Here is a 25,356-nt window from a genome sequence, read left to right on the forward strand (position 1 = left end):
ATACCAAGCCACTAATGATGCAACATTTTGACTATATATAAAAATAAAAGCACAGAATGTTCTGTTTGATAATCAAATTTATTCATTGTGTAACTGGACCTCTACACGCAAATAACCATTATCAGAACAACCTCTAACACAACAGTCAACACAGCAACTACTGAGACAAGGATGTTAATGATTAGCATGTTTGTTTCATGGCAGGACAAGGCAGAACTTGAGTTTGACTGAGTTTGTTGAACTTGAGGCTCAAAGCTGCAGGACAGTTCGGATACTGTGGAAGACATACAAAAAGTTTGCATTTTGACAACAATTTGTACACCATAATGCACACATATAATATTACAAATAACACCAGATAAAAACAGCCGTATTATAATGTATGCACCTCTTTCCAGCATGCATCAGGTCAAAAGCCTCATTGATCTGGGCAAAGGGCAACGTGTGAGTAACAAACTCATCCACCATCAGCTTCTTGTTCATGTAGTCATTCACTAGCTTAGGGACACTCTCCACACTCTTCCATCCTAAAAGACAAAAAGAAGGTGTATTACCCAGCTATTTGTAAATGGTAACATTATATAATACCAATAATTCTATAATAGTTATAATAATAATTATTATTATTATTACACACACACACAAAAGCAATAATAAAATAAGATTATAAAACAAAGTAAAAAAAAAATTATAACACAATAAATTATAAATACAAAAATTTGTATTTAATGAAATAAATAATAATAATAATAATACAATGTAAACAAAACAATACAAAGATTTGTTTATTAGAAATACATATAATTAAAGTGAGAAAAAAATAAAAAATAAAATACCCACCACCAAAAGCTGTGCCTTTCCATGTGCGCCCTGTGACCAGCTGAAAGGGGCGGGTGGAGATTTCTTGGCCTGCTCCTGCCACACCAATGATGACACTGGTTCCCCAGCCTTTGTGACAAGCTTCAAGAGCAGCTCTCTGAATTCAAACATGACAACAAGAAACATGTCAGCAATAACGGTCATCCTTAACCTAAGCTGTATAAACAAATGTATTTGGAATTATGCACTTCACATTAGTAACAATAGTGAGCATTATTTTGGCTCTAATTTAGAGTTACCATGGAACCAAATAAGCTGTGGAACAATGACGACTCCAATTAAGCAGTGCACAGCTGGGTGGCTGCATTAGCCAGTTTTTATTCAACCCTAACTAAATGGCAGATATTTCTGTAGCTCACCATAATGCCAACATTGCCAATGCATTCAAAGGAGTAGTCGACTCCTCCATCTGTCAGCTCCACCAACACTTCCTGAATGGGCTTGCTGTGGTCCTTGGGGTTCACAAACTCGGTGGCTCCAAACTTCTTGGCAATTTCAAACTTGTCTGGGTTGATGTCAATGCCAATGATCCTGGTGGCGCCGGCTGACTTGCAGCCCATTATGACTGCAAGCCCCACTGCTCCCAAACCGAACACAGCACATGTAGAGCCAGCCTCAACCTGCCAGGGTGAATACAATTCATGTGCCATTCTGAGGCAGCAGGAAATATTCAGATATAAAGAAATACTCATTAATTAAACAAAGCAGACCTTAGCAGTATTGATGGCAGCTCCATATCCAGTGGAGATGCCACAGCCCAGCAGACACACTTTGTCCAGGGGGGCATTTTCATCCACTTTGGCCAGAGAGATTTCAGACACCACGGTGTATTCGGAAAAGGTGCTGGTACCCATGAAGTGGAAAAGCTTCTTTCCTTTACAGGTGAACCTGGAGGTCTTATCAGGCATCAGACCCTGACCTTGGGTCACCCTTAAAAAAAATGACATTACAACTAAGTATCTACAAACCAAACTATTTCAGTTAGCATTAACAATATAAGGCCTACGCTACCCTTCAAAGGTTTGGGGTTGGTCTCTTATGCTTACCAAGGCTGCATTTATTTGATCAAAAATACATTAAAAACAGTAATATTTTGAAATATTAAAATACATTTTGATTTAGTTTTTCTTTTTTAAGATATTTTCAAAGTAATTTATTCCAGTGATGGCAAAGCTGAATTTTACTAAGTCATTACTCCAGTCTTCGGTGTCACATAATACTTCAGAAATCCTTTTAATAGACTGATTTGGTAATAAAAAAATAAAAAAAACTTTCCTTCTTAGATCAATTGAAAGTTCAAAAGAAAAAATAAGTTACATTTGAGCTAACTTAGTTGATTTTTTTTTAAGTCTTCTGATTTTTAGTGATTTTTGCCATTTAATGTGTCATAATAAATGTATTATTTCTTGCTTAAAAAAAAAAGAAAAAAAAATTACCTCAACTTTTTAACAGTTGAGTATTTCCACAAAGGAAAAATGATAATGACATTATTTTCAAAATTACCTGATTTTCTGACACAGGTTGGTTTTAGGATTTTTACAAAACTTGCACTCTCCGCATTGAGGTACATACAGCGGGATAACAGTATCACCTTCAAAAAAAGTATAAGAGCTTCAAGATTTCTCCATAACACCAAAACGGCTCACATTTTACACATTGAATGTCATTCACGTGAGGGTAAATAGTCCATTTTGGACATGCCTGGTTTGAATTTGGTGACCCCTTCGCCAACACTCTCAACAGTTCCTGCCCCCTCGTGACCCAGGATGACAGGAAACAAGCCCTCAGGGTCACTCCCACTCAGAGTGTAGGCGTCAGTGTGACACACACCTGTAGCATGAACCTAAAACATACAATCACGAAGACTTCTCAGTTACAGACTTTGAACAGCTATGCATGTATTCATGAATTGATTGCTTAATTATTTTAAATAAAGAACACAAACGCTCTTCTGCATAATCATGCTCAAGATAAGGGTCATTGAGAAATCTGTCACAGAACATGGTGTTTTGACAGAGTGCAGCTGCAAGGTGGTTTGTTACATCTTTAGTAGAGCCGGTGCAATTACAAAGTGAAATTTTAACTCTATCAGTTAAGAAAACATCTCAAAATCCTCTGATATGTCTGTTTAAAATGTTAAAAACGAAGGTTTTATGGAGCACCAAAGTACTCGGTGTTATCTACAATTAATCCACATCAAATTACCTATAGCTTTTGTCAAAAAGAACAATGTTCAGATTAATGGTTTACCTTCACTCGAACTTCATGGGCTTTAGGTGGAGCTACTTCCACCTCTTCAATGGAAAGAGGCTTACCAGCCTCCCAGGCCACTGCTGCCTTGCATTTGATCACCTGAGGATGAATTAAAAAGATTTCAGTTGATAAACACTCTTAAAAGAATGGTTTTGGTAACTCCATTTCCCATAAAATGAAGTTTATGTAAGCCACTGATCTGGATGATATTATGCAGGTGCAGTTCGAGATGCAATTAGACACACAAAAACAATGCAGTTCATGTACAGTATTAGCAAAATCGGCCCAATATATAGCGAATCTCTATTTAATATGCTGTAATAAATCAATGCTGAAAGCTCGGTGAATGGAACAATAGATCAGACTAGCATGTTTCTGATCTTTTACGCATGCATTGTCATATATCTGAAAACAAAGGCAACGGAAAACAGGTCAAAGCAGCACAACGGATATTTGTATAAGTTACCTATCTCTGCACTCCTGTCATGCACAAGTGCTGCTACATATTTGAAACCGTTTTTGATTGAACGTCTTGACGCTCGAGGTTTTTCACAAATAGTGCAAAATTACGAACAAGAAACACAACCAAATACACACTGTATATACTTTACGTATTTCAAAAGGTGAGCGCAAATTTCGCTGCCAACTTACTTTCCCATTTGTGGCCATACTTTTCTTCCACCAGCCGGGGAGGAAGGGAAGGAGGGGTGTGCCAAACTGAAGAACTCTTTCTTCAACCAATGGGAGACCAAGATATGGCAACGCTTGAGCAAAGTTCGTTGTTTTTCTCAGCGCAAGCAGCGTTTTTGCATTTTGTTGATCTGTTGCTAAACGATTTATCTTTTGAATTACAAACAATGAAAGAAATAAAAGAGCAGCTTTCCCTGCAATTAGAAATAGAGTGTCAAAGCATTTCTGATGCCTGTACTTTTGTAAATATATCATAAGTTATGGCTGGAAATGGAACTTCAGGTCATCATGTGGTCTTCCATTGTCCACGTGCATACATATCAGGACAGTTTTAGTAGTTGAAATAGGCTGGTGTGCTTGTATTATATAATAATCACGAAATCAGTAAGGAACTGTGCAATATACAGTTACCAAAATGTCATCCTTTAATGTCTGAAACGTTGCTACTTTTTTACAGTATATTTGGAAGTCATATTCTATTTATCAGCAACTTAAAAAAATGTATATTGATCTTTAAAACTAGTCAGTGAAATAGCATTGGTTCTGCACTGAAGATCTGGAGAGACAAAGAAAAAAATATATCCTGACTTAACACCTTGTCCATCTGTTGATAGCACATAGCACTGCACAACTATGTGGCTAACAATTATGTATTCCACAATTACGTAATCATTCAAAACAGCAATTAATTAACAGTCCAAATGCTGATTCAGGCTTCTCAATGGGACTGTCCCAGCAGAAGAAACGACGTATCCCATACTGTGAGACCTTCGTCATCTTCCACCTGCAAAGCAATGAAGATGTTTTATTTTATTAAAAAATACAGAATACAGATATAATATTCACATATAAACACTGCTATTCAATGTAGCCTTGGTGATTATGAGAGAATTCTTTCAAAGACATTTAAAAAAATCTTACAGATCCCAACTTAAACATTAATGTATATTCAAAATGTATAGTATAATTATATTTGTGGATTTGTAAAGGCATAAAAGTGAGTACATGATGGAATTTAAATTCTTGGATAAATTCTTCCATTAAACTGAATTCAGCACTTTCATCCAATTTCATCATTCTTTTCCGATGATCAACATCGCTAATTACCTCTGAATCCATGTCCACCCCCTCCAATCCTGCCTCCACCACCTCCACGTCCACCAAATCCTCCACATCCACTGCCACCTAGATCTCCACGAAAGCCACCTGCAAATACATCACTTTAGGGATTTATCTTCAAAAGTTACAGTTATGTAGATGTTATTACCAGAGATGATGATAAAACTGAATCTAACACCATACTGTTTTCTTGTGTGATTTTACCTCCTCTCGCACCTCTTCCTCCTCCTCTACCTCCACGGGGTGGCCCCTTTTCACCTGGAGGCCTCGGGAGGAATCTCTGGAGGGGCAGCAGCTTCATAGGGTCAATGAAGAACTGATGCAAGAGGAGAGAAAGAGAAAAGCTAATTAAAGATATCTGCATAATACTGTAGGTCACATCATAGGGAACTGATAAGAGGCAGAAAAGCCAAAGGAAGAAGCTAAAATTGCTTCTAAGAATCCCTTTGATATTCTGAAGCAATATCTGCTTCTAAGATATGGATTATTTTAAAAGAAAACCCACTTATCATTGTCTATTACTGAAAATAACAATGATAAGTGAAAGTTATTTGGTGTGACATGCTGTTTATATATATATATATATATATATATATATATATATATATACACACACACATACACACACACAGGGGTGCACATAAGTTTTTCAGCCTGGTTCTCAAATGAGCACCTGACCTGGAGTTTTGGTTTGGTACTCATACTGCACAAAGTGTGACCTGTTAAATGTAACCATAAAAAAATTATAATAATGATGATAAAAAATATTATTGCACTATTTTATATAAATAAAATAATTAACAAAATAATAAAGTGTAATAATACTATTATATTTAATTAATTAATATAATAGTATATTATTATAATTTATAAAACAATTATAATAATACAATTATTATAATTTTATTATCAATTATAATAATATACTATTATATTTAATATACTATTATAAATATAAATATTATATTAATATTATATCTCCTTTACAATTAATCCAGAACGCGGCAGAAGGATTAATTTTTAATGAGCCAAAAAGAATACACGTCACACCTCTGTTTATCAATTTGCACCGGCTTCCAATAGCTGCTCGCATAAGATTCAAGGCATCGATGTTTGCCTACAAATCTACCACTGGCTCTGCACCCATTTACCTAAATTTGTTACTTCAGACTTATGTGCCCTCTAGAAGCTAGCGTTCTGCAAGTGAACGTTGCTTGATTGTGCCATCCCAAAGAAGCACAAAGTCAGTTTTACAGACTTTTAAATTAAATGTTCCCTCCTGGTGGAATGACCTCCCCAACTCAATCCGAGCAGCTGAGTCCTTAGCCATCTTCAAGAATCGGCTTAAAACCCATCTCTTCCATCTTTATTTGACCCTCTAACTTTAACACTCACTATTCTAATTCTATTCTTTAAAAAAAATCTAACTACCTTTCTAATCTTTTTGTATTCTATATTCTTTTCATTTATTATGCAATTGTATGTGTGTGTATGTGTAAAGATCTCTAACACTAGCTTGCTCTATTGTTTTTTTATTCTATCTATTTCTTTTTATTTATTTTATTATTTAAAATCCCATGCTAGGTGTACTGTGTTAACCTAACTGAGACTTGTTATAGCACTTTTATATCATTGCTCTTTTTGTTGTTTTTGATTGCTTCCACTGTCCTCATCTGTAAGTCGCTTTGGATAAAAGCGTCTGCTAAATGAATAAATGTAAATGTAATGTAAATATTTAAAAATAAAAAGCAAGTATTAAATAACAATACAATTATTTTATAGCAAACGTATTAAAAAAGTATTAAAAAGGTGACCCACCTAAAAATATATAATAATAATAAAAAATACCATGTGAATAAGGTTTAAAACATCACTTCACATCTAGGAAACCAAAAAGACTGAAATTACCTAATGTAACTTCTTGAAAGAAGATGCCTTCATATTTTCAGAATGTTTGACTGAAAAATACTGATTAATTTGTTAAGAAATTTAAATAAAAATTAATTTAAGTGAAATTTAGCTCATTAACTCATCAAAATCTGACATATGAAATAATAGTAAAATATTAAAGTTATAAAAAGAACTTTAAGAACTTTATTGTTTATTATTATTAATCTCTCTCTCTCTCTCTCTCTCTCTCTCTCTCTTATATATATATATATATATATATATATATATATATATATATATATATATATATATATATATATATATATATATCATTTAGATTATTCCAAATATCATGTTTAAAAGAAACATACTGATATCTGTTTTTTAAAGGGATAGTTCACCCAAAAATTTAAATTATGTCATTAATGATGTTGTCGTAAATCCATAAGACCTCCGTTCATCTTCGAAACACAGTTTAAGATATTTTAGATTTAGTCCGAGAGCTCTCATTCCCCTCATTGAAAACCTATGTACGGTCTACTGTCCATGTCCAGAAAGGTAATAAAAACATCATCAAAGTAGTCCATGTGACATCAGAGGGTCAGTTAGAATTTGTTGAAGCATCAAAAATACATTTTGGTCCAAAAATAACAAAAACTACGACTTTATTCAGCATTGTCTTTTCTTCCGGGTCTGTTGTGAGCACGTTCATGTGTAGTGATATCCGGTTCGCGAACAAATCATTTGATTTAACTGGCTCTCCCTGAACCTGAATCGTTTGAAACTTTTGGGGGGGGGGGGGTGAACTATCCCTTTAATTCCAAATACTAATATGATTAATTTAGAATACTTTTCTAGACCTCAGTTTACAGAGTATGTAACTAAATACAAAGACTGACTAAGCTGACAAAAAAAAAAAAAAAAACGAAGAAAGTGACATCAAAGAGATTTTGAAGGAGAAAGTCTAGAGTTCAAATGACCTGTCATCCATGTAAGAAATATGAATGCATGCACTGACGAAACAGCAGGGGTCACTCTTGACACATGTGAGATGAGCAACGGCACATTACAATATCTCTGGAGTGTGAGAGACCAGAACATTTGGATTCTGATCAGGGAACTGCTGGCTCTCCTGGGTCTGCACAGTAGAAGGCGATATCTGTAAATAGAAGTCAGTTTCCCCCGAATCTCTCTACCTGCTTTTTTTAGTTTTTGGTTTTTTAGTTTAGTTTTTCTTGAATGCCGCAGGCAACTGTCAGCATCCAGCATGGGAACTTGAGTAGTGTACTGAAGAAGAGGAAGAGAGCGCTAGACAGCCAGAGAGAGAGCACCCTACATCAAGAGGAGTGCCTCGCTTTATGTGGAGCTTATTATAACCTTGTGTTGTATACCTTGTACCACAAATACCTTTACACTCTCCCTAAAACCTTTTAGAAAATAAATCCTGCCTTTATACCTGCACATCCTCAAACTCAACGATGACTGGAATTTCGACTTTATCTCTTCTTGGCTGATTGAGAGACACTACAGCCTCTTGTTGTCAGCACACACATGCTCAGAAACTGTGCTGCTTTTCATAGAGGAGATGGAAGACATACACAACCATTGTTTTGTATTTGCAAAAATGTTTCTGAATTGATGACACAGTTACAAAACCGAACTGTAAAACTATTTTTTATTCCTAATACCCTTGGCATTTAACGTATTTGCACTTGATGAGACCTTCATACTTTGTACAAAATCAGAAAATTTTAAATATTGAATAATATTTCATTTTAGAAGAGCCAGAAATGTTATCCATCAAGGGGAAAAAGCATTGAAAAGGTGTCTTAAAAAATGCTTGCCAATTTAAATTCCTCATTTTAATGCTCTCGCAAGGCTCACAAAGTCTTTACTTTGGAAAACTTGTTGTAAATTACCACAATGTGTAGCCACTCTACAAATTCCTTTTGCACCTTTTAGGACATGAACAATGTGATTTAATTGCACGAATGTGGAATGGTTCGTATCCTGTTGTATTGATTTCATGGTTGGGTAATCCATGATTGTCACAATGCCCAGTTAGATTACGGGATAAAGAAGGCCATGTGGCCTTTTAGACTGTAATGGGCAAAAAGTCTGTTAATTGCTCCTGACTGCTGAAAGTAAATTAATTATTGATCGCTTATACCACTTTTTTTTGTACTTACATAGCTTTACAAATCCTTTTTATCTCCCCTAAGTGTAAGTACATTTTTGCTTTGGCATAATTACAGCCCATGTACCACTAAGCACCTCATTAGATCCAAAAAGTTGTTTGTTCTGGATTTGTTTGGGATGCATATACCAAAACATGTCTCAAACACATTTTGTAAATTTTGCACATTTTTGTAATGGGCCTCATTTGGTAACTGAGAAAAAAGCACAAACAAACATACAAATAATAAATAGATAAATAAAAATATTTAATGTATATTGTTAGATTTATTTTCAATTACAAAGGCATTTAGGCTATAAAAAAATAAATGAAATAAATGTTGTTCTTTTAAAGTTTCTAGTCATCAAAAAAATTCTGAATAAATAAATAGCTTTCAGCACTGATAATATAATCAGCACCAAATCATTACACAGTGATTTCTGAAGGATCATGTTACACTGAAGACTGAAGCATGGCTGTAAAAGATTCAGGTTTGCTCTCTCAGGAATAAATGACAATATATATATATATATATATATATATATATATATATATAATGCACAGTACACACGTTGCTCACAATTGTTAATCAAACCCGGTGTCATTGGCTTCTTTTTCCCCTCGCTTAGGCTGCTGTGCACAAATAATGCTGGGTACACACCAAAAGATAATCGGGCTGATTTTGGGCCGATTTCCCCCCTTCCGACAATCCTAGCTTTGTCCCGATTCTTTTAGCGGATTTTATCTTGGTGTGAGGTGTGTTAAGAGTGTCCGAACCTAATCGGAAGAACATCGGAGCAGCCCGATCGCGAATCGTAAAAATATTCAACATGTTTAATATTTACGATCAGAAATCCTGATGTGTGGGAGGAACCCAGAGGACAAACGCGCGCTCTGGAGATTATCAGGTGAAACGAAACAATATCCCAATCAGAAAGCGAGATGATGGAAGATGGAAGCAGTCATGGCGCAGCACAAAGTGAAATTGATGTTGACAGCAGAGATGGAGGATCAGCTAGTTGATTTGTGGCAACAGCACTAATGTTTATACAACGTGTCGTGTATGAAATCATTCCAAACACTATCATTGCGATTTCTTCCTGCATATCATCCGCCATGTTCACAGTCGAGACTCTGGTTGAAAATCTGTTTGTGTGTGGTGTGCTGTCTTTGTCACATCATGGCACACCACACACTAAAGGAGCAAAACAGTTAAATATAGGATTTTTTATCCTCATGTTTGTGGTCTATCACATTTAAAAAATAGTTTAAGATGTAAAAAAAATTGTTTGGTGTGTACCCAGCATAAGCCTACACCATCATTAGTGGATATACACGTGGAGACAGAAGAAGAAAGAAGGAAAGAAAGAATGTAACTGAATGAAATAACTTATGTGGATGAGACCTTGCATCCAATCTGTGTTTAGGATGACACTGAATGCAAAGCACAGATCCAAGCCAACCCAAGACTGTGCATCATTATTCTGGCCATCGATTTTTCCATTGGGCCTCCAAAGGGCCTTGTGCTCTTTCAAAGGAAGTATATACAAAGTACCAGCATGACATAACACCATTTTTTTTTATTCTGCTTCAGGAGACAGTAAGCCCAATGGCTTAGAGGTATGCAAGAAGATATGCAAGTGTGCATGTGTGTGTCCATTTTAAATGGCACACTGTTCTCTCAGCCCGTGTGAATGTCACTCGTTCTATGATCAGGTTGAGTCAGTGCATTCTGAGTAGGAGAGGAGAACTGAGCATTCAGGGACATCTGAAGACAGGTCATCTGTTGCTTAGAGCCAGGCTGTGATGTATTCTGAGTTGGCATTTCACCTTTGAGATGAGAGACGATATGAGCTGGCATTATGTTTGTTTTCCTTTAATGCTTTGACGGGCTGGGTCCGATTTAACCAAACTGAGTGAAGTGTTTAGACCATGGGTGAGAACAGCAGTGATAAAGGTCATATCTGTTAAGATTCCAAAGTTATTTGGTGGTTTTGTGTCAGTAGCCGAGTTTACTGTAGTTTACCGAAAAGAAAAATATGGTTTTTGACTGTTTCTCCAAATTCAGTGTTGTCAAGAATTTCAATGAGTATTCATGTTTTCTTAGGTGGCAGATGGACACCTTGATTACTTAAGAGAATATCACCATAATGGTAGAGCTACGAAAAAAAAAAGAAAAGAAAAATCCATGCCACCAGGTCAGATAATTGTTAGCTACAAGCTCTTTTGTACTTTGATGTTAGTAAATCAAATACTTTAATGTATTGTAATTGGTTCCCTTTGATATCAGTTTTACACATTCCATCTCGCTTTGCCTTCTCTATTCCATTCAGTACAGCAACGATGACCAAGATTATACCCTGAAAGCACCTATACATACAAATAGCAGTGTCATTAGAGCTGAGAGGTTTTCCACACTCTCCCTGCTCCTACTGTTCATCCAAACAAACCTTTCAACAAAATCAGAGAAGATAATGTGTATGATTAGGTTTCCCATTCTCTTTAATAAATGATGGACGAGTGCATATCCTTTCCAGGTATCAGACTGGTCCGCAGGGCATTATTAGGTGCCATCACCTAATGAACTGGACCAAGGGGCTTTTGAATTCTTAAATGGGTCAAAGTAGGGTAAAGGATTTGTTAATGGATCCAGTTCAAAAGAACAATTTGTTAAAAAAGTTCTTGTTATACTTCTCTGAAGAACACATTAATAGGAGTTTGGTTGCACTTGAACAATAATTAATTATTGTTCTGTTTATTTTGATAAAATATGACTTTTTTAATTAATTTTGTCATTTTAAACTCAAGCCCCTTCATTCACATCCATACCTTCATCATAGAGTGGCAAGGATATTCTTCAATGAACTTTTGTGCTCTGTTGAAGACTGGACTATCCCATTAAGGTTCATAAAGGTTTGATCACATATTTAGGTGAACCATGATGTTGAGATCACTGAGGTCAAGTGTAGTTCTACCATGGTCATGGTCTTGAGCAAGGCACTTTACTTGTAATTAGTGTAGTGTAAGCCACTTGAGAAAGAGGCATCTGCTAAATATCAAAGAACTGCATGCCATGATTAGATATACACTACTGATCAAAAGTTTGGAATCAGAATTATTTTTAATGTCTTTTAAAGGAGTTTCTTATTTTCATCAAAGCTGCATTCATTTGATCAAAAATACAGGAAAATATAATATTGTGAAATATTATTATGATGTAACATAATTATTTTCTATTTTAATATATATTCAAATCTAATTCATTCCTGTGATGCAAAGCTGAATTGTCAGCATCATTACTCCAGTCTTCAGTGTCACATGATCTTTCAGAAATAATTCTATGCTGATTTATTTTCAGTGCTGGAAACTGTTGTGCTGCTCAATACACTTTTTTCAGGATTCTTTGATGAATAAAAAGGTAAAAAGAGGAGCATTTATTTTAAATAAAAATATTTTTAACAGTTTACACTACTGTTCAAAAGTTTGGGGTCAGTGAATTTTTATTCTAAAAAAAAAAAACTTTTATTCAGTAAGGATGTGTTAAATTGATAAGAAGTGATAGCAAAGATTTATATTTTTAATAAATTTTGTTCTTTTTAACTTTTTATTAATCAAAGAATCCTGAAAAAAAGTATTGCAGTTTCCAAAAATAAAACATAAATAAATAAAAATACAAATATTTGGCAGCACAACTGTTGCCAGCATTGATAATTCTAATAATAAATCAGCAAATTAGAATGATTTCTGAAGTATCATGTGACACGTTAGACTGGAGAAATGGCTGATGGAAATTCAGCTTTGCATCACAGTAATAAATTATATTTTATATTATATTAAAATAGAAAACATTATTTTATAATGTAATATATTATTATGTAATAATTAATTGGTACAATACCCCCAAACCCCCAACAAATTCTCTTCACTTTTTCATTATATGTCACATCAATGTTTCAGTAGCCACTGTGTTTGTGCCCAATATGGTTCCATTTATATTTAATATCTGCTTTATCCAAAATCCGCTGTGTTTGTGCCCAATATGGTTCCATTTATATTTAATATCTGCTTTATCCAAAATATTCTGCTGATCATAGGAGTGCTGAATCATGCAGTGCCAAGATCATAGCCCAGCAGACATTTTAATGTTATTAAAATGTATTATTAATTTATTTAGTATTTTTGTTAAATTAAGTAATTGATTGAAACTTATATATTCCAAATATAACTAAATGGCATGCAATGATATTAAAATTCACTGCTGATATTAAAAGATAAATTTGGAGAGAATGTTTTGAGATCTGCAGCAAAGTGGGAGGATTTGCAGAGACTGCAAAACAAAATTTCAGTTTGCTCCTCAGGCAAAGCTCGAAATGGTTTGGCATTGACTTTATGAACTTTATGGTACTTTTATAGTTTGTTATTGTTGTTTTTGTTGGTCGTTTGTTTGTTTTGTTTTTTTCCATAGAAAAATTCTCAGATGCCATTGTCCTTTAGCTCTGATGACCCAGTATCCTAATTTTTGATCACTGTGTTTACTGTTCAATGATATGTTTCGTCTTTAATTGAATACCCCTGGTACATAGGTTTGAATAAACATAGAGATGAGTAAGTAAGGATTTTTCACTTTTCTCTAAAGCATGCACAATGGTCTCCCACGCATAAGCTGCATGGACTGTATTCTATAGCATGCTTCACAGATGACAGGCTGAGATGCTGAAAAATGAAAGAAGTGAGTGATGTGAGGCGTCGCCAAGCATGTCTTATACTCAGAATTTGTGCACTGCATTTCCCATCCAAGTGCACACACACCCACACCCGGAGCAGTGGGCAGACCTTTTTTTTTGCAGTGGTTCACTGGGAGCAAATGGGGGTTTGGTGCCTTGCTCGAGAGCACCTCAGTCATGGGTACTGAAGGTGGAAGAGAGCACTGTCCTTTCACTGCCCCAGACCAGACCTAAAAAAAGGTCTTGGCTCCAGAACTGAGCACCTATTAGCAAAGATTGCAGATTTCAAATAAACTGAGATGAATGGGAATGTAAATGGATAGCTTTCAGCAGTTAATACAGACCTCTGTAGTATTGCTGGTCTGGGTAAATTTGTCTAAGAGAGAGAGAGAGAAATGTGAGGTGAACAGATAGAGAGAGAAGATAGGAGTCATTTAAGCACAGACACTTCCACCCACACTGATACTGCAGCAGCTCTTCATCTGCAGTTCTATCTTAAACACCATCGTCCATCCTTCCCCTCTCCCCCTCTCACTCATCTCTGAATTCTGTCCGTTGTATCCACAGTTTTTATTACAGTCCTTCTCAAGTGTGCTCTCGAATTCTGCCTCTACGCCATGTTTGTTTTGAAAAGTGGACAAGAATGTATCCTTTGAGATGGACATTTGTGTTACTTGGGCTTTCTTTTTGTCTTTTGAAATAATAAAAAGCTAAATAAAACACACACGGTACAAACACATGACTTTATCCGAAAACATTTTTCAGAGAAAAGAAAGAGATGGGCCTTGTATAGAAAATATAAAGTTGTTTGCATACAGCCATCTATGGTTCCATGAAGAAATCTTCCATTCAACAAAAGTGGAAAATATGTTATTTTGTTTAGAGTTTTAAAATCTTCTTCACACTAAAACAAAAATTATTGTTTTAATAACTGTTCACTGGGTTCTTTGGGAAACTAAAAATGATTCTTCAGTGGGATCACTTTGAAAACCCTCTTTTGGAACCTTTATTTTAAGAGCATGTTACCGATCATAATCTTTGTTTTACTTCATGGTTCAAATAAAGTACTCCAAGGAACCTTTAAAAGAATAGTTAATCCAAAAATGAAAAATTGCTGAATATTGACCCAAACCAATCCAAGATAGTTTGTTTCTTCATCAGGATACATTGGGAGACATTTCTCATCACATCACTTGCTCACCAGGATTCTCTGTAGTGAATGGGTGAAGTCAGAATGAGAGTTCAGACAGCTGATAAAAACATCACAGCTATCGACAAGCAATCCATACAACCTCAATCCAACAAGTAATGCTTTGTGAAGTGAAAAGCTGTGCAGAAACAAAACCATCATCAAGGTGTTTTAATTTTAAACCGCCACTTTTGGGCCAAAAGACAAGTTCATAATCCATAATGATGCTTTCTCCAGTGAAAAAGTCCATCCCCTGTTGTACCCCCCCCCCCCCCCCCCCAAAAAAAAACACTAACATATAATTATTATTATTATTATTATGTATTTTTCGTTTCTTTTTTTTCTTTCATTTTTTTTTTACTGCTGTTTTGGACCATTTTCACTTGTAAACAGTGCTTTATCTGTGCATATTTCTCTCCTGAGATGACATTTTCATGGGAGAAAGCAATATTATGGATGAAAAACATGCCTATTTTAACCAGAAGCATCTAAATCTGGGATGGCCTGAGGGTGTAAATTAACACTAAATTTCTGAGAACTAGCTATTCTTTAAACTATTCTTTGTTCTATTTTATCTCAACCTCACTTTTCTTTCATTATTTTCCCCCTTTTTACCTCAGTTTCTCTTTACATTTCAGTTTCCCATTTGGTTTTGAAGTGTATTTCAGATTGTCAATGCTCATTTGAGCTAGCATTTACTGGTGTACAGGCTGCCTTGACAGTGACAGGCATGTCAGTGCATAGCAGTAGGGGTCCTTGTTTCTTCGTCTTGCCAATTATGCTCTGCCTAACTGCCTTTCTTTCCACTGCAGATAGCGGTAGCTTCATATCTTATGGTATGTTTTATTAATTGGGACGTCTGCAAAATATTGACCCCAGTATTTGTCCAACCTAATCGTGTTTACTGTGCTTCCCAGCGGCATGTAAATAATCCCAAATCAGCTTTAATGAGTTAGGAGAGAGTTTGAACTGCCTGCGAGCATGAAGCGTGGATGATTCCAGCTTTAGGAAAGGGGAGCAGTTGGTTTCTATCACGTTAGCGCCAGTGCTGTGGCACATGTTTGTAAAAAAAGGGGCAGTGGTTGAGATAGGTGAAAGGGTTGAAATGAACACGAGACTGCCATTTCGCGTGTGCATGTGTTCATGTGGGGGTGTGCTGGAACACTGTGAATAAAAGTGTTTGATAACGATCCCATTTGATCTATGATGTGATCATTAGCATTGATGTTATAATTGATTCGGTCAGCAGAAAGAAAAGCAGAAATACAGAATCAGGATGTGTGGGAGTGTGTATAGATAGATTTGTGTGCATATCTGTTAATATATGCTAATAACCAAGTGTGAACCTCTTGAAGAATATTTAAAGGTTTACTCGGCATGTTCTGTGAACATGTTCAAGAATATTCAAAGGTTAATTCTGCAAGTTCTTATAAACATGCAGTAGGCATAACTTTATATGACTCTTAATTTAATGCATCCATTCTATTTTTTTATTTATTTTTTTATTTTTTTATTTTTTTGACAAATTATCTTCCAATAATACATGTCAATGGCATATTAACATTATATTGTGTCTAATGATCTAGGTGATCATATTGGTTAGTCATTCATCTCTCTCACTGACAGCTTCTTAAATCTTTGTTCTAAACACAGACTCAGCAAATCTATGAATACCCAGGCATATAAGATTCATGACCACATTAGGGCGATCACTAATGTGTGGGATGAGAAAAGGAACAGAGAGCAAATGCATTGGCAGTTGAAATGTAATTTGAAAAGTATAATGCATCCTTTAATGCAGCCTTGGTTTGAGGAAAAAGAGTAGAACTACAGATCATTTCAGTCACTATAATGAACAAAATATAACATATAATGTAATTTTTGTGGTTAGTGAAACACTGATATGTGTTTAAAGTGCAAACAGTAAAGAAGTAATGTTGTAAAATATAATTTAAGTAGTAATAGTTAAATGTAATTTATTAATGTGATTAATTTTGAGCAGTCATTTTATTGTAACATTATTATGTTCAAATGTACTTTATTAATGTGTTACATTTTGAGCAGCTGAATGTTCAGCAGTTATTACTCCAGTCTTCAACATTGAAAAATCATTGTAACATACTGATTTGGTGCTCATGAATTTTATATTATTGTCAGTGTTGAAAGTACACTACTGTAATACTGTAGTACATTAAAGTAATACTGACCTCAATCTTTTGAAGGGTTTATGTCACTTGATTGGAATAATCTAAACTAGATGTAAACTAGCTTTTGATATCTTTGATTCAGTTTCATTTGTCTGCCATTATTCAGTTATTGAAACCAAACGCCAAACTTTCAAAATGCATGAATTTAAATAGAATATGTGAAATAGCATTTTACATCAATGCCACCTTTTTCAAAAAAAAAAAAATGCATATTTATAAATATTATCTAAATATTAGCATTTGTGCACTTGAATAATACACATACATCTATAAACTGCACTATCAGCAGTCACATTTAATCTTAGTAACCCACCCCACAACCTCAAAACCAGTGAAGTATTAGAAACCACCTAACTGTGACCTTTCATTACCCTTTTCCATCTCTGAATAAAGACTTGACCCCATCTGACACTTATTACAGTTCTCTGCAAGGGAAACGGCCCTCGGCTGGCTCTCTGAGGAGCGTGGACCCGAGGTGACGAGGCCTCACTTCAGTCCATCATTGCGGCGACCCACGTGAGTGTGTTATGTGGTGGGTGTATTAGCGGGTAGGTGGATTTAAGTGAGAACTGTATTTTAAACAGCCCCGTGGACGTGTATGCATGTGGGCTGGGGGGTTACAAGTTACGATTCAGGTGAGTTGTAGCAACATTGTTTGCGAGTGTGTGTTTCATGTGTATCAGCAATTCTGAAGAGCACCTGGAGTGTAATGGAAAGCGGTAAGCAGTGTTGTGATGAACTACACTGAAGCAGCCGGTGGCGTTCACCTTCAGAAAGGGTCACATGCAGCCTCCGTAAAGAGCCTGTAATAACTGTTCTCCCAGCCAGAGCCTACTGGTACAAAACAAAGCAACTTGCACCGATCCGCAGGAATCTCTTTGTGTATGGGTAGAAAGTGCTCATTGATCAGATTTTATTTGGTAATCGCTTTTTCCCGTGCAGCTTTTGTGAAGAGAGAGTCAGGCAGATGTCAATTAGACTGCAGCAAGCTGGCACAAAGTGGGCAAGTGTGACGGTTCTGGAGATGATACCCTCTTCACCTCTCCAGGAACAGCTGGCCGTTGTCAAAAACCTCATTAGGTGAGTGGCATGATGCAGAGCTGGTCCGGCTAGGTCAGTGTGACACATCAACACTCACAGTACTTGCACTACTTCCTCCTTCAGGAAACAACTCATCACGCCAGCTGATCCCTTTTGATTTCTGGTAAACAGGCCTTAATTAATCTTATTGTCAGTCTGAGTATTTTGACTATGGAAAGATATTTTAATGCCCGTTCAAGTGTTCATATGTAAAGATTGCAAAATATGTGCCTGAATTATACATAGTCAGACAGAATGGAAGGCTTAAAGTTAATCTCACTGCAGAACTTTCCACTGGCCTCTTCCCTACCTGTCCAACACAATGAACCCTCAATCCCACTGAGCATACTAACCCAAACAACATTTAATTTAATCATCCACACACCTGGCTCCTCTCTCACTCTACTTTGTCTTCTAGACATGTGGCTTGTGCAGACAAGGCAGGAGTTTTCCCAAAATGTAATCCAATCCGCTGTGGTGGACTAGAAGACCAAGGATGCCCCCTCGATGACATCCACTTCATCAAAACTCTTCCCACGCCTGGTCCCTACCTTTGTAGTGAAAGTGCCTGTCAAGAACAAAGCAACTGTAATGGCATGTTCAGCGCTGTGGATGGGGAAAATGAAAAGAATGACATTGCAATGTCACTCTGCTGGAAAAACTTTCAAAAGGGCCTTTTGCTCCCCTTTGTCTCCGAGGTTTGGATCATGTCTAGATGTATTGCCACTCATTCCTTTATGTCATTGCAGGTTCACGTATTGTCCATCCATATAAAATCATTTAGCTTTTTAGTATGCATCGACCATACGTGGTTGCGATATTACCCTCCCGGTGAAATAACTCAGTATGATAGGTTCAATCCAGAGAGGCCTGCTGTAACACCAGCTGAGTATTAATTTCACATCTGAGCTTGAGAGCCATGAAATGGCTTCCCTCTTGCCTTCCAGCTTTATAATCTAACATTACACTGGGTTCTGGACCACACAGTCCCATGGGGCGGTGCACCTCATGGTAGATACACCACAGGGAGAAAGACAAAATCAACAAGATCACAGGCTCCTCAGGGGCAAATGCAGGCCTGATTGCATCGAAAGAGACCACTGTCACCTCCCTGCTCTTCTCCACTGCAGGAGTATGTGAAGTGTCTTGCCATGATCCACTGGTTGGCCTCTATTAAATCATTCAGCTTCAAACAAGGGCAGGCTAGAGGTCGTTATACATGACTCTGCCCACTACAGGTAAACTGCATGAATCTCAGCATGTTGAAGGAGTAGATGCCGAGTTGCCATATCCTTCATATTGATATTAATTACATTATTACATTATTTCTTGTTTGACTATTAATCAAGTTATGGCAAAAGTGATATGTGAAACCTTATGTGCACTTATGAGATATTAAAGAATCCTGCTTTATGCTATATTTCTATTCTCTAAGATGAAGACTTCATAGTGTGTGTGTAACGAACCATACTGATAAAATTCTAGCTAGGGCTAGGCGGCCTTGAAGATCTGATAAGTTTTCTGCGTATGTGTGTAAGTACCTGACTGTACAGGGAGAAGCTCAAACAAACGTTCAACTGCCAATGTCCAGCGTATCAGATATACGTCTTTGGAGAGTTTATCTAGGTTTTGGAACCAATCAGAATTTTGTTGACTTTTACATTGATGCAATTAGTATCCTCTGTCAGGGTATAATTGTTGTTGAATTGTACACAGAGTGGCCTACGAACTCCATCGAGAGTACTCAAGCTGACTTCTGCTGATAAAGCTGCAAACTATTTTTTTTTCTTCAAATAATTTTATTATTAATTGAACAAATCTCTGACTTCCTGGTCTTCATTCATCATATCTGGTCCTTGGGTTTTACATTCCCCTACAATGTAAATAAAAAATAAATAAAAAATATGTAAATTAGTGCACCATCTTATTTATTTATTATTATTATTATTTATTTATTAACATTAAATGATGTATTACTAATTTAGGCAGTCATAGCTGGATTTCTTAACTGTTGACCAATTTTTACAAATTGTACATGTTATTTATTTATTTCTTTATTAAATTTCAAGTAGAAAAGTCAACTAAATCATTAAATATAAAAATTACTTAGAATGTGTCTTTTAAATACGTTTATTATTTAGGGCTTTACAATGCATACATGTTCACAGAGAAAAAGTTAAGTTTATACTTTTGTAAAATATGAAATGTATAATGCCGCATTCCAGGCAACCCGTAACCCGTGTTTTTCCAGCCTTAAACCCGCGAAAGTGCACTGGAACGGCAGTCAAACCCATGACTTCCCACCCATGAACTCGTACTAGATTGATGTACTCCCAGTTCCGAGATCTGACCTCACACAGCACGCGAAACAACGATGGCAGCCCCTACAAATAATATTGCCTATACGGATGCAGTGTTTATGCAAGTGGTACACGCTGAAAAATTGATTTTAGGACAATGTAACGTTGATATAAAATAAAATTTATAATCTGGCTACAATTCCTTGCGCTCAGGAAGTTTGGCGTGACTTGTCTGGAACGGTACAAAGTTGTTAGTCGTGGTTTGAAATCGTGATTACGAGCTCAAAAACCTGCCTGGAACACAGCATAAATCAACTGCTTTTTAATTTAAAGTGCCCATATTATGTCTTTTCAAAATATGTCATATTCCAGGTTCTTCAAAGTAGCCACTTTTTGCTTTGATTACTGCTTTGCACCCCGTTCAAAGCAGGATGATTAATGCTCTTGGCATTCTCTTGATGAGCTTCAAGAGGTAGTCACCTGAAATGGTCTTCCAACAGTCTTGAAGGAGTTCCCCGAGAGATGCTTAGCACTTGTTGGCCCTTTTGCCTTCAGTCTGCGGTCCAGCTCACCCCTAAACCATCTCGATTGGGTTCAGGTCCGGTGACTGTGGAGGCCAGGTCATCTGGCGCAGCACCCCATTACTCTGAAATAATATGAAGAAACAGAACAAACTGAGACAGACTCAATCCAGAAGCAACACAGACACAGCGACTTTTTGTTATGATGTTTACCACACAAACAAGCTACAGTGTTTGAGAGTGGGTCAAGTTGTTTGCGACCAGCAAACATAGAACATAGTCGGTATTATGCAAATGTGTAACAATGTGACATGTATCTGTCACGGAAGTGGGATTGTAATTACTGAAGACTCGTTTATGCTGTTCAGAGACAATTCTTTCTTTTTATAAAAAAAAACCTTTTATTTATAACTTTTTATAACTTTGCATATTGTTTACATTCACATACAGCTACAATACACACTGCATGAAAGGCGATATTCAAAATGGCATAATAAAGGCACTTTAAACAGGAATGAACAAGACTGTAAAACGTATCATATTTTATAAATTTATAATTTTTGAAAATATATAAAATGCATTTTATACATTTATCATTAGTGAAAAACAAACTGTAAAATAATCACTCAATGTGTTTTTAAGATAAACTAGCTTAGAGGCTGCAGACAATCCACATTTAAAAGAGACAAACAAGATCTGACAGAAAACAACCAAGATCCATTGACAGATCCAGTGCTCCTCCCCCAGGAACTAAAACCATCTCAGCAATACAATGCAATATGATTCGGCCAGAAAAAGGATTCTCCAGCACTCCTGGCAGCATCTTCAGAGTTTGATGTAGAAAACAGCAGCATGTAGTAAACAGCGGGTGAGAAATCAGGACATCTAAATGGGGAGAGGAAACATAAAAGGACAGTAAATGGGCTAGAAATCGGTTGGCAGCACAGGACGGCACTTCTTAGGTAGAGTCTCCTGGAGTATAATGTCTACCTCAGAGGAATAAAAGATTGAAATTGTTTTGGGGTTTAACACCATCAAAAGCTTTTCAATATTTTTTTTTTTTTTTTTTTTTTGAGAGAGAGCATGACATCAGCTGTAGCAGAGGTAATGCTGAGTGTCAAAGAGAGAGCTTTTACTGCTTTGGAGAAGCCATCTTGGTGATGACAATATTTACATAGCTCCCCTGCAGTTTTCTAAACTGAGTGATGTTATAATGCTGTTCTTTTTTTCAGGGTAATTAATTTCACAACCTGGCAGATATAAATAATAAAAGTGGAATTTATTGACCCGTTTTATTATCTTGATGCAGGAGGAAAGAGGCTCTGAGGTTTGTAAATAAACAAAGATTAATTATTATATGTAGAACTGTGTTTGTGTATTGGATTCTGTTGAAGAAAAATACCTTGACCTTGAACATCATTTGACCTTTCATTTCTGCTGTTGATCCAACAATGTGAACATTTGAGTACACTTGGCATAGTGTGGGACATTCTCTTGGATCAACATAGTTGTTTCTTCCTGGAACAACATTTTTGAGCAATGACCACTGATTCTAAAATCACAGGTCAGTGATTGGTTGAAACTAATTCTGGATCAGAAAAAAACAAGATTTGTGGTTCTACTTGTTTTGTTACATTTTCATTTCAGTTTTGAGTCAAGGAAGTCAATTTTCAGTCAAGGAAGATATACAATTGGAGATTGTTTCACAGTCTTGGGCCAGCAATATAGAAAGCATGATCAATTTTGAGATGTGATCGGGAATTGTTAAAAGAAACTTGTTTGATGGTCTTAATATTACACCTGGACTGTAGGTCTCAAAAAGCTCAGTTAAGTATTCTGGCGCCATTCCGTGGAGTGCTTTAAAAACATATATCAAAATTTATACTGTATCCTAAATTGTACAGGTAGCCATCCCAAAGAAGCTAACAAGGGAATAACATGATCCATATTTCCAGCATTCATTTTTAACCACCGTCTTTATCTGTTGATCAAATAAGAGATGATTCAAAAATGAAACCCAAATTATTTACTTGATCCTACAGGCACCCATTCCATTGGCCTAAGTTATTGTTTACCTTCTGGCTACAAGCTGTTTGGCCAAAGACAATTTCTGTTTTGTTTTTTATTCAGAAGAACAAATTTTTAAGATATCCACAGCTTTACTTCCTTCAGACACTTGAGGAGTATGGCATTTGGAATCTTACTACTGGGTCTCAACAGCAAATAGACTAGAGTGTTATCCAAATACAGATGGTAAAAAATACCATACTTCTTAAAAATAATTCCCAACGTAATCTTGTAAAATAAAACAGGACTGGACCCATAATGGACCCTTGTGGGACCTCACAGGTAAAAGGGGCTGAAGCAGAGAAATAATTACAGACTTCACTGAAAAGGATTTACCTTTCAAATGAGAGGATAACCATTTTAAGACTGCCCCCTGAAAGCCAACAATCTGTTTTAAATGAGACAGAAGGATCCAGTGATCAATGGTGTCAAAGGCTGTTCAGCGAGTACTGTGTCCACCCCTAAAACCATACTTGAATTTATCTAAAATATCATTTAAGAAAGTAGTTTAAGAAATTTTTTGAAGTACCTTAGATAAGCTAGGCATTTTCACATTTTTTTTAAGATAGGTCTCAATGTAGATTTATTTAAGGCAAAGGGTTACAATACCATTCTGAAAACTATTATTAATAATAGATAAAACTTGGACTTACAGTATCAACACCTTCTTTAAGAGTACATGTGAAACTGCATCACTGGGGCAGGATGAACGATTAGGTGGAGCATAATAAGCATCTCTAATATCAGTGAGTGACACCAGTTCAAAATGACTTAAAGAATATATTCCAGTTATATCTGTTAGCACTGGGTTAGCAGCCATAGATGAAAAACTTGCTTTGACTCCATTTATTTTCTTGACAAAAAACTTGAAAAATTACGTTGTCTGCAATAAGGTCAAGCCAGGCTTTATTCTCAGACACAACAGTCAATTCATAACAACAAAAAACCTCGCGTGGTTGGTTATTAGCAATCATATCAGGCCAGTAGCTTGCTCTGTAATATTTTACAGTTTTTTTGGTATTTTGTCAGACTATCCCTTAACATTTGTAAGGAAACCTATAATTTTCCTCCACTTCATGTCTGCTTTTCTACATGCCCATCTAAGTGCACAAGTCTGTTCATTTAGCCAAGGTTATGTTTTGGATTTTCTTCATTTAATTTTGCATGGAGCAATGGAATCCTTAATATTCATACAAACAGAATTAAACATTGTAATCATCTCAACTGAAATAAAAGAAGGAGATGCAGATTCAGTACATGGGATTTGTGAAGAGGAAATAAAAGCATTTAGAAATGTACTGGTGTAAATTATGTAAAGCCTGAAGTTACAGTAACTCTGGACCTCTGGACCAAATCTTGCCTTCACTCTGCACACTGCCCTTTCCCATCTTGACAAGAGGAACACATATGTTAGAATGTTGTTTGTTGACTATAGCTCAGTATTTAATACCATAATGCCCTCTAAGCTTGTGGTGAAGCTCTGGGCTCTGGGTCAGAACAGTTCTCTGTGCATCTGGATCCTGGACTTCTTGACAGGCAGACGATAGGTGGTCAGAGTTGCCAGCAACATCTCCTCCCCTCTGACCCTCAACACTGGGGTACACAGGGCTCTGTTCTCAGTTCTCTCCTGTACTCCCTGTACACGCATGACTGTGTAGCCACACATAGCTCCAACGTCATCATCAAATTTACGGATGACTCAATGGTAGTAGGCCTGATCACAGATGATGATGAATCAGCCTACAGAGAAGAGGTGCACACCAAGAGATGTGTGAGGAAAGCATAGAAGATCATCAGAGACTCCTGCCACCCAAGCCACAAACTCATCTCACTGCTATCATCAGGGAGACGGTACCGCAGCATCAGGACCCAAACCAAACAGAAAACGAGACAGCTTTTTCTCACAGGCCATCAGACTACTGAACTCCAGATACCAAACAACAATCACCCACCTACCCCTCACACTGGATTCCATTTACACACCAGCCACACTGACTCTGATAGCACTGTAGCATGTCTTGCACTGCATAGTATAGAACACTTGCAGCTCTGTTTACTACTGCACTGAACTTCACATTAAAACACTGCAGTATACATCACTGTAAGTCATATATAAAAGCTATAGATTCATAAGTCTCTTTAGTATACTGTGTACTATGTGTATAATATGGAATTTTTTTATTGTCTATTGTGAAAATTTTGTATATTGTGTAAATTTGGTATTTATGTATACTGTTAAATTTTGGTAAATGGACTGCATT

At 36.3% G+C, this 25,356-nt stretch overlaps 1 protein-coding gene across 1 annotated transcript; it reads right to left on the minus strand.

Annotated features, from left to right (window-relative positions):
• Positions 1-59: 59 nt before the first annotated feature.
• LOC132114128 (alcohol dehydrogenase class-3-like) lies at positions 60-25,007 on the minus strand. The gene is made up of 12 exons (XM_059522255.1): positions 24,951-25,007; positions 24,698-24,835; positions 5,146-5,257; positions 4,930-5,028; positions 3,130-3,269; positions 2,581-2,722; positions 2,383-2,470; positions 1,590-1,809; positions 1,239-1,499; positions 841-976; positions 389-527; positions 60-274 (listed from the first exon to the last, which is right to left on the minus strand). The coding sequence occupies exons 1-12, from the start codon at positions 25,005-25,007 to the stop codon at positions 250-252; spliced, it is 1,557 nt and encodes a 518-aa protein (XP_059378238.1). The 3' UTR covers positions 60-249.
• Positions 25,008-25,356: the final 349 nt, after the last annotated feature.

This window comes from Carassius carassius, chromosome 33, assembly GCF_963082965.1.
Source record: "Carassius carassius chromosome 33, fCarCar2.1, whole genome shotgun sequence".
Classification (NCBI taxonomy): Eukaryota; Metazoa; Chordata; class Actinopteri; order Cypriniformes; family Cyprinidae; genus Carassius; species Carassius carassius.